This window comes from Convolutriloba macropyga, chromosome 13 (assembly GCF_964194025.1).
Source record: "Convolutriloba macropyga chromosome 13, txConMacr16.3, whole genome shotgun sequence".
NCBI lineage: Eukaryota > Metazoa > Xenacoelomorpha > Acoela > Convolutidae > Convolutriloba > Convolutriloba macropyga.
The window spans coordinates 41775197-41786569 of record NC_134480.1 but is presented as its reverse complement, the minus strand read 5'-3'; the positions used below and the strand labels follow the sequence as shown (position 1 = coordinate 41786569).

Here is an 11373-nt window from a genome sequence, read left to right as displayed (position 1 = left end):
CAAAAAAGCATTCTTTAGTCCTGAGTAACGTAAGAGTGACGTACCACTCTGATATATTTTGGACAATAAGATCTCGCTCTCAGTAATAAAAATACCCCCCTATCAACCAGAACATCTTATTAACAGGTTCCTATTCATCTTTCCGTATTAATTAAATTATGCTGAGGAAAACAATAATTTTAAACTGGCATGTCTTCATTGTCTGTTTAAAAAATTGAGTCTTTCCTTTTACAGCCCCCCGCTTATTTAGCATATAAAGTATATTACGGGGGCCGAAATTATGGGGGGGGGGGGGGGGGGTGTGTACTGTAAGTGGAAAGACCCAAAAAAATTACCCATTGACAAAGCGTTGGGCTTTGAAACTTATAAATTAGCATTATAAGATTAAATAACTTCGACTTTATTCAAAGTCAGCATCTTCAGCCTAGTTAGTGTCCCGTTTATCATCAGCACTAAGCACAGAAGGAAAGCTATCAGGGCCAAAACAGAGACACAGAACCAGGAACCGTGGAACCCTAACGATTCCCAAAGAATCCCCCCGAACACGAAGGCGCCCGAACCCCTACTTAGGGAATACACGGCATTGATCAGAGACGAGACGAGGAGATCCACGTTTTCCATGGAGTCCACGTCCAGAATTGCGAATCGGATGAATCTGTAAATAGGAGCGATAAGCGAAGCACATCCTAGCGGAAAGCAGAATAAAAGCAAAGCTTGCAACGAAACCGGAAGTCGAAGCCATAACCCGACACAGCCAATAAGCAGAATAGCACTTGAGCCCACTATTATGACGTAATAACCTCTGTCGTAGAGGGTTCCGCAGACTAATGACGTAACAGTGTACAACCCTGTAGTGCCCAGCCAGAGAAACGAAACCACTGCTAGAGAGAAGGGTTTGTCAAAATAGGGCGAAATGCTGACTTCAAAGCAACCCACAGCTATGCAGGGTACGGGCAATATAAGCAAATAGTAGGGCATCTCGGTTTGTAAAAATACATTCCGCATTAGGGAACATTTGCCGCCTTCAACAATGTTGTATTCTAAGAACTCGTAGGCTGGCCCGCTTTCTTGCGATTGAGACTCTTGGAAAATTAGGAGAACTATCGCGGCTACTATGCTGACGGTTCCTGTGAACAGAAAAGGGTAGAGATAGTCATTACTGACGGCTAAGATTCCAGTTCCAAGAGCTGGTCCAATCATGAACCCAGTTACTCCGGCACTGTTGACGACAGCGAATGACGTGCTGATGTTTTCCTCTCCGAATCGACCAATCACAATTGAGAGTGCCGAGATCCAGGCTACAGAGAAACAGCCCCCCTCTAAGTGTCTGAGGACTATGCATGTGGGCACAATTCTGGAAGAGTCAAAAGTCGCCATGACGAATCCAAAACAGAAGCTGAAACAGCAGAAAGATTTCACTGTCATTGTTAATTGCTGGTATTTTTGTCTTCTCTCTTTTTTGCTCTAATGCTTATTTTATGCTCCTGAATGAATTTCACGTTATCTAAATTGTTTTTCTGTTCAAATTTTTCGTCAGCTAAATTCAATTATTGTGGATTTTGTACCAAATTTCGAATCAAAGTGAAAATGATTCTAATTCTCCAATTGAAATATAATTATTTATCTATAAAAACCCTAATACTTGTCCCCCAAAGTAACCTATAATCGAATCAACCCGGTCACCCGCTGTATGTTTGAGAACGCTAGGTCTGTGGTCAGTCTATTATGTTTAAGGAAAAACTTCTCTTTTTAGTTCTATTAAAGAAAACAAAGATGTAAAAACTGTATCATTAAAAAAACATTCTCAAGGTTTCACGATGTAGAAAAATCAATAAAGTCAGCCAGTTGGCTTGAAAAAAGTGACTTATAACTTTTAAACTATTACATCATTAAAACTTTGACAGTTTTCTCTGAAATGAAATCCTGTTGGGCCATCTGCGAAAAAATAAACTGTGAACAAACATATTATTTGGTAATAAAGTTTTTCAGAATTCTTGTTCTAATCTTTCGTTAAACATATATTCTTTTAAATATCCCGCGAAAAATCAGCATATGGCAAAGCAGAAACGAGTTTTTGTTTTTATACAACAACGCTGAACGATATTCTGTAATTTTTTAGGAAAACCAGGAGGCTCGGTAATGCGCGTTCGCAGATAATGTTCCGATCCCACTCATCCAATTTATTGTTCTAAATTTCTACCAAAAGAGGAACAGAAAGAACGCTTTCACATATTCGAATATTTTTAATTGCTCTCAAAGTTTGTAGCAATTATATCAGTCCTGTCGGTCTTTTTATGCGATTTTCGCTTGACCGATATTTCGTCTGACCCATTTGACGTTTCGTCCTCAAAAACGGGATAAACAGGTAGCGCCCAGCTGGCATTAAGTGCTCTTAGAGCCTTTCAGCTCTGTTTTAGCTCAAACTGTTTTGGAGACTTACACTTATGGTGTGAAGAGCGGTTCTTAGAGGTTGAAGACCCCCTCTATTGACCCCCTCTATTGACCCACCCACCCCCGTCCCTCCCCATCAGCCCACCGTTGCACCCCCCCCCCCCCCCCCAGTGGCTACTGACGAACAACCGATTGCTAAAAACACGCAATTTTATACTTATTTTCACAATTTTTATCAAGCTATTTTTTGTTGAAATTTGTCAGCCCTAGGTTTCGAGGAACCTACTCTAGGGTTTGATAATAGGTTACTGCTTACTGTTAGTTTGTAGTGGTAACATAATGTTTTCAACATTGTCGGTCTTTTTATGCGATTTTCGCTTGACCGATGTTTCGTCTGACCCATTTGACGTTTCGTCCTCAAAAACGGGATAAACAGGTAGCGCCCAGCTGGCATTAAGTGCTCTTAGAGCCTTTCAGCTCTGTTTTAGCTCAAACTGTTTTGGAGACTTACACTTATGGTGTGAAGAGCGGTTCTTAGAGGTTGAAGACCCCCTCTATTGACCCCCGACTTTCTTCCCCAACCCCCCCGCCACCAACGCGCTGTTGCCCTCACTCAACTGTTGACCCACCCACCCCCGTCCCTCCCCATCAGCCCACCGTTGAACCCCCCCCCCCCCCAGTGGCTACTGACGAACAACCGATTGCTAAAAACACGCAATTTTATACTTATTTTCACAATTTTTATCAAGCTATTTTTTGTTGAAATTTGTCAGCCCTAGGTTTCGAGGAACCTACTCTAGGGTTTGATAATAGGTTACTGCTTACTGTTAGTTTGTAGTGGTAACATAATGTTTTCAACATTTTAACATTGCGATTTTTAGCATTTTTTTTTACAAAACCTGCAATTTTTTCAATTTTCTTGTCATTTGTCATTATTCAAGATTCAAGCTTTTCCCTACCTAGGGCCCAGATTACTTCCTAAGGGGTTTGATAATAAGTTATTGAAAAACCTTTATTAGCCATGGATTAGTTTTCAACTTTTTAATATCACAATTTTTACCTTTTTTTTATAGAACTTGCATTTTTTCAAAATTTTCAACATTTATTGTAAGTATCTAAGTTTTTCCAGAACATCAGAATTGTGACATTTGACCTCTTTATAATTAAACCAGAAACTTTGCTTATAACATCTCAATTGGGATCTGTAATTATTAAGCATATGTTTTTCGTCTAGAAAAAGAACGACAAACACAGACAAAACTCAGAAATTGAATTTATGTTTTGCAAAGATGTTTTTTTGTGTTGAATTTATGTTTTACAGATTTCGAGGCCATAAAAGCAAAAGGCAATTCATCAAAATAATTAAATATGCTCAATTGTGCCTTTCTTGAACCCAAATAGTGTAATATTTGACCTCTAAATAATGATTCTAGGTAAAAAAAAGGAGAGAAAAACGAACAGGCAGGTGCAAAGTTAAAAACTACGTCTGTTTTACTATAAACATTTGATTTCAAAGCCTTCTTTTAAAATGCCTTCTTTTAAAATGCCAATAATGCAAAAACTGAAATGTCAAAATTGTGAAAAAAGGAAAACAATCTCAAAGGTTGAAAAATTTCTTAAAACCAAAAAAAAATTTTTGAACACTCGATATATCAACTCGGAGGAACCACTACGTAAAAAGTAAAACCACAAAAATGACCAAAAAGAAGATGCAATCTGAAAAAAAAACTTTGCTGACATTAAGCTGAAAATTGCCCAAAACGGAGGAATAAAATTATGGCGAACTCATTAATTCATTTCCTGTTTTGAAAGCAGGTTTTCTTAAAAGTCAAAACGAGCTTAAGTTTTTGACTGAGCTTGAAAGAGAGTTCCGTAAAAGTCCATGGGAATTCAATTAGACTTATCATTAGGATCCCTTGAGTCGATTTGTTCTGCTCTGAAGTAGAAAAGCCAAAAACTTTCGAAAATATATTTTAAAAATTACACTGACTGATTACACTCCAATAGTTCTTGGTCATTAAAAAACGATTAGACCAAATTTGCCTGGCTAATGCTCTGCTTCCAAAAGGAACACGTAATTGTTTCGAATAATATGGGAAGTGATAACTTACTGTCCAAAAATCATTATATCGAAAATAAATTATGCATTTTAGTTAACTATCCAAATAATGTAGCAAAGAACTGCAAGAATATTTCAAGAATACGTGCAAGTAAAATTAGCCCCACTGGAGCTGACCAAAACTAATTCAGCAGTTTTTGATTTTGTAAATCCAGCAAATAAATACAAAGTAGACTACAGAATCTTATTTTGAGGTCGTTTTTGATGGAAAAAAGATGAATTTTGGAAAATTTTGCCGAAATATTAGCCAATAATTGCATCAAACAGTTTAATAGTACATTTTGTTCTGCAAAACTGGCAAAAAGTTGCGTAAAAAACAAAAAATTAAACAAAAACAATAGAAATCAGACAAATATTTACAAAAGTTTAAACCTCGATAAATTTGTGGAAAAAACAAAAAACGAAATTCAGAAAAATCTTTTCAATTATTTATTCTACCCTGAATGGGCTTCAGACTAGACAATAATTACTTGTACTAATTTTTTACTTCCTAATTCACAATTACTATGAATTATATCATATAAATATGACTGAAAGTTCTAAAACTGCAGAATTGGACACTGCTTTGTCATTAGACAAAGTGCATACTATATAAATTAATATCAACTACAGTGAGCTATAAAGAGAAAATGAGATTGTTTGTTAAATTGTTTTTAATAGATAATGACCTGAACTCTTAAATGTTTTTCTAAACTGATTTTGTAAGAAGACACATTGTTTCAAGATGAAAACTGTTTTTGTTTCTTACTAATTTATCAAACATCAATATCGGTTTGCATTTTTTGATAGTAGGGATAGTGATATACTTGGAGATCGGCCTAAAATTTCTTGATCGAAATTATAAACTTTTTTCTGACGCCCATGTAGAAGACTCTAAAATTTCAGTTCGATGTGTCATAATTTTATTACTCTGGGACTGGGTTCGTCATTCGTTGAGGCCTCCATTTATAAAAAGACCGTTTTCGACTAATGTCAGTTTTAACATAGCTGTAACGTTTAGCTGAACTTATCGACGTTGACTCAATATTAACTCACCAAAATGGTCTCAGAATTGATCGCAAAATAACATTTTCAAAAAATTGTTGATAAAATGCAGTTTCCCTGGCCTTCGATCAAAATTGGTGTTTTTTCGTTACGATGAATTAGACAGTTTGCCTGGTTTTTAACCTTCGAAGTGCGCAAAAATTCTAATTCTTGTGAACTTAGATTGTAAATGTCTCTTTAAGGCTCCAAATTATTGCTTGAGAATATCTTAAAAAACAATTTAAGTACTGAATAACCACGCAAAACTTTAGTTCTACATGGGCCCATTGTCAACTAAACTGGTTGGTCATGAAAAATTGAAGTAAAAGCTTTAGAGTTGACATAAAGTGTTGACCAACAAATAAAAATACCAAAATTATCCACAAATAACAACCGCCGGACACCAACACTACCATAAATGAAATGCTTGTTGATAAAACTGATTGTTAAAATGTATCCCTGTAAGGCACAGAAATATCGGCTAGGGACAGGTGTGAAGGCAATCAAGATGGCTGCAAAACGAAACAAGCGAAAGTGGAAAAAGACTGGAGGAAGAGGATTTGGGAGCTGGAGCCAGAAAGAACGATATTGACAAGTATGGCGCGATTAGCACTTGCGAGACAGTTGTTTGCGGCCAGAGTTGAAATGAATAGAGATAGAACAACGTCGGATAGAAAAATTTGAACGATTGCAGGCGAGGAAAACAAAATATTTTATAAACTATCATCATCATGATTACTGTCAAAATTAATAATCACAGTTGAATGCGGAGTTTCTTCTTCTAACGTAGTTTTTTTGTGGTCTTGGCTTCATTTTCTGCACTATTTTATTTGACTGAAACTTTAGTAGGTTAAGGAGAAAGTTAGATAAATGGCAGGAGCGGAAGAGCCAGCGTGTTTGCTCGCATAGCTTCTCAGTGCACTTTCGTTTGTAAAGGCGGACTGACATACACATAGGTTTTAGATGAAGGAGTTTTTGCAATGTCGGCCGACCTAAGGTTGAAAAAGTATTTCACCAGAGAGATTGAATATATAGCAATCAAGTCCTGATTTCTCAAGGAGTTTTCCCCAGTTCTTGATATTCTAACCAGAAGATTGGCCAATAGTAAGCACCAATGAACATAGAAATAAGGCATAAATGAAGAAAAAACATTCTAATTAGAAAAAATACTTACTTTAGTTTGAAGCAGTAAAGAAAATAGATTAGTTCCTTTCAAGATAAGACACAGTTGTTTACCTAATCGCTGTAATGTTTGCTTATAAGAGTTCATAGGTCACTTGTAGCATTAACTGACGCGCTTTTGATACTGCGGTCATGTAGCAACAATTTTTTGACATAAGGGTTACAACCTATTAACATAGTATTTTCCGCGGAGGTTTGATCCCGTTCTAGTGCTCTTTAGTTTGAGCGGAACAGATGCGCGTGCTGTGTAATATTTGTTGGTCGCTCTAGAAGATTTCCCTTTTTTAATTAAAAGCTGTTGGAGTTTGACTATAGGGAAATTTTTCAAGAGCGATCAATAAATCCTCCACAGCAATGGCATATGATCCGCTCTTTTTAAAAAATATCAAAAAAAGTGAACCTAACAGAGAGCAACTCGATCGCAGGTTCCATTCTTTGTGGCCCAACAATTTAGAAGACGTCGCTATAATTTTGTTACGTTGAAGTTTTTTGTTTGCGTTAGCATTCATTATAACCAACAAAAATCGAATTTCTTTCTGCAAATTTTCAAAAGTTGGGACTAAAAATTTGTTCTCCCTCTTTTTAAAAGCCAAAATACTGCTACCAATAAAAGGTATGTTTCACTTCTGTGAACGCCAAACCGATTGATATTGTTATCTGTGGTTTGCTATCAATTCTTTGGTGTATAAAAATGATACCGTTCTTTGTCAATTCCGCAATAGCGTTTTAAATTTTCATTATTAACATCAATGGTGAAGTATAAATAGGCCACGAGCACAAACCTTAATTGGCAGGAAGAGATCCATAGCTCCCAAGATACCCTTGTCCAAATAAAAGCTTCGGAATATTTTCAGAAGATTAATTGATTATTTTGATCAAGTATTTCGGCCATCTTGACTGAAATTGATCAAGTACGTGTTGAAATCATTGACATAAATGGTACTACATACGAAGCATTATTGAAATTAAGTTAACAAACCGAGGGAAAATGAGAAGGCATAGATCCTTCTGCCATAATGACAGTTGTTTGGTTTGCGCAATCAAATTTTTTGCTCGACTGATTATAAAAGCCGCTTACACTATGAGTACAACTGAGAAATTTCTAACAATGAGTGAGTTAGTAGGTGATTGTTGATATAGTTTGACGATAGTGAAAATTGAGACGCTCTGGTGACCACTATATAGCGTCGCGGTGTTATTTTGCCGGAGCGATTGAGCTAGAGGGCAATAAAGCTATAATCCAATAGAGCTAAGGCTCTGATGATGCTCCTACATTTCGTTTTTCAAGTTGCTGGAATGGTCAATTGGCCGATAGAGTCGGCACTCTGATGTTTTTACAGTTTTACGAACGCGCGCAGCCGAATAGGTAGCACTATCGGAGTCGCCTATATCAATTTACCTAAGTAAATTATTGCAGTTTACGATACCTACGGATTACATGTCATTATTCTGTTTAGTTCTTTTTTAGATCTGAGCTAATTCTGTTTGTCATTGTTTCAGTTTTCGATTAAATCTCAAGTTGTAATGGTGTGTTGGATTTTGTTATTAATTTTAGTATGCTGTTGTTTAATTTAGAGCATTTAATTGAAAAGTTACGGTGACTGTTTTAATCAAACCAAAAAAGCAAATAACGGGGTTTTCATGAAAGACCAATTATCTAAAATAACCTTTCGAATTTTGTGATCTGGGCTCTAGTTCTCGTTCCGGGTCGCCTATCAAAGTTCGGAATCTTACAGGTCTTAGTCCACAGTATGTATTTGTTTAATGAAAAGAACTAGGATCCACTTTTTGTTTTCTTGTAAAGCCTTGCGTGGATTTCTTATTGCAAAAATTGGTCTCAAACAGTTCTAATTTATGCAAAGATTTTGATTCAACTTGACATATTAAAACTGCATCTTTTGTCTAGTGTTATTAAAAAACTTAAAATAATTTGAGTAGAAGGGGGAGGGGTAAATATTGTCTTTAACTAATTCTAGTGACTTCGCATTTAGTGTCACCTCTTCTCCTGCTCTTACTCAGTCATTTAATAATTTGAGGCCTCCGTTATAATTCTATTGTTTTGTAAATATAACTGTTGATGAATACCTAATGAACCCAGATGTGAAAGTTGCCCCAATCAGTGTCTTGTACAGGTGTCCTCTCAGGTATTTTGCCAGCAGAGCCCCAATCAGGAAGCTGGAAATCATGTTCCCAGAGTCGAATGACCCAATCACACAGCCGGTGTACGTCTTGGACCATCGGGCGTGCACTTCTTCTGCAAAAACGGAGAATACAGGGGCGACTGAAGAACACGTGAAATTATGGGATAAAATGGCGAGTAAAATTGGGAAAATATTCCAATAGGAACTGTTTTTGAACGATACACAAAATGTTTTCATGTGTTTTCCATAGGATACGGGTTCGGATTTGCCCAGAACTGGCGTAAACTCGTTTTCCTTGTCGTAATGGTTTTCCATTTGTCTTATATGACAAACAAAATATTGACTAAAAAGTAAACAAAATGAAAAATTGCGATGAAGTGTTGTTTGTACGAAATGTATCAAAATTTTAAGGAAATAATAAATTTGAATGTTCGGGAGCGAACTTATGAATAAAACAGGAAAAAAAACTGTGATAAGTGACAAAAAATGAGTAGAAACAATTGGAGTATACGAATAATGGGGAATATTTTTTCTTGGCGTGGAATTTAATCCCGTTGAGAAATATAAATTTGTCAATTGGAAATATTTCTCCTGGCTCCAATGTGTTCCCCTCAACAGCTGCAGAAATGCAGAAACGGAAGTCTGAAAAGCTGAATTATCCAAAATCTGGTCACACGCACTACTCGATTGTTATAATTAATTAACATAAGAGGGCCATAAAAAGCTTCGCCGCTAAGACACTAATACGTTCAGGTATGCATAAGCTATTGTACCCATAGTGTAATAAAGCGTCGCGACCGCCGTGACCAAGTTTAATGCAATCTTTACCTAGTTTTTCCCAAAAATTTTATCTGACTAATTTTTGACTTTTGTGTTTTGCTTCTAACTGTATCTAACTCAACCCGACAAATAAACGACAATTCAACGAGTTTAATAAAAAAAATAGTCAATATTTATTCATTTTAATGCATTTTTTAAAGTAAATTTTACAAAAAACGTGTTTTAAGATATCTTGAAAAGATTATAATTTGATATTTTTGTGGACTACAATTTAGTAGGAATTCAATCTTCGGTGTGTATTTGGAAAGTTGGCAAAAATTTCATAAATTAAGCTGCAAGACTATTTACGCGAAGAATTTTGCAAAATCAAGTAAGACTCAGAATGAAGTTGTTTTGTTCGTATCGAGTAAAAGATAAATCTGATAATGACAATTAAGAATTAACTTGACGACAAAAGTTGATAAATGACAGTCATCTGAAATTTTGATGAGAATTGTCAACGTTTTCGGCGCCCAGTAAAAGAATTAAGCAGTCTATTGTAGATTAGTAATAGAAAACTGATTGACGTCTCATTTTTGATTGATGTAAAAATATTACTCAGCCTTGAGTAAAAAGCAGGTAGGAATTATGAGATGTCGGTGATATATTATATTTACTAGTACATCATATCGAAGTTCATTAATATTGTCATCGAAATTGATTAACCAATTGTTAACGAGATATTGAAACTGGAAATGAAAGTTTCAGCGAGATAATGAAGGTTTCAGCAATTAACGTCACAGAGGGGCTCTCAAGGCTGACTTCGCATTAACTGAATATAAAGCGAGTTCTTAATAATCGGCAGTGACTTTTCAAAGTAAAGCTTTTGGTGAATTCAAGCAAGTAATGTTCCTTGCGGTAATTAAGTTTACTAATTTGATATATTCAGAAGAAAATATGAAAAGAAAAACAAAAGTTTTTTCAGTAAAACTTGTTTTTTTTGTGTAGTTTCTTTGAAACAAAGACCCTGTTTTTTTTTGTAGTTTACGCGTAATTTAGCTGTGTGTGCGTGAACTAATTAATGGATGCTATGGTGTTTGAAGAACAGTGTGTGAAAGAGAAAAAACAAGGACGAAACCTTACCAGAGGGGTAAAAATGTTGGGAAAAGTAATGAATAAAAAGGCATTTTGGGCTGAAAGGAAGTTGCGACAATTTAACTAGCCAGAAACAATTAGCTTTTAAAATAGCATGATGTTAACCCCAAATAATTAGTCAGCTCAGTCGTCTTATTCTCTGTCTTAAGGTGATGGCGATGCAGAAACGGGAGAGGAGTGAGAGGGGGGGGGGTGGAAAGTAGAATGCGAGAAAGAGAAAGCCTATGGTTATGGTTGATTTATCACACTAAGATCAATATACTTTTTTTCCTTTTAGTTTGTGTGTATCTTTGCAGGGTTATTGTGTGAAATGTTCATTGATCATGTTTGGTCAAACTGTTTTTTTTTTCTCATTCACTTAATGGCGTGAAATCTTTGCTTAAAAATGTATTGAATAAAAATTGTTCAAAGAAAAGTAGAGAAATTTATCGACAATAGTTTGTAATAGGAAATCGAATGATAAATTTCAAATAGTAAATATCCGTTTCTTTTAGGTCCATATTTTTTGGATATTTTTTAAATGAAAACCTAAATAAAATTGCCTTGAAATGCTAAATGTTACAATTTTAATATGAATGTAGCATATGTAATTGAATATTTTGT

The 11373-nt window shown here is 35.6% G+C and overlaps 1 protein-coding gene across 1 annotated transcript; it reads right to left on the bottom strand.

Annotated features, from left to right (window-relative positions):
- Positions 1–298: 298 nt before the first annotated feature.
- Positions 299–9460, bottom strand: LOC142351605 (MFS-type transporter SLC18B1-like). Its single transcript, XM_075403744.1, has 2 exons — positions 8801–9460; positions 299–1396 (listed from the first exon to the last, which is right to left on the bottom strand). The coding sequence occupies exons 1-2, from the start codon at positions 9169–9171 to the stop codon at positions 385–387; spliced, it is 1383 nt and encodes a 460-aa protein (XP_075259859.1). The 5' UTR covers positions 9172–9460; the 3' UTR covers positions 299–384.
- Positions 9461–11373: the final 1913 nt, after the last annotated feature.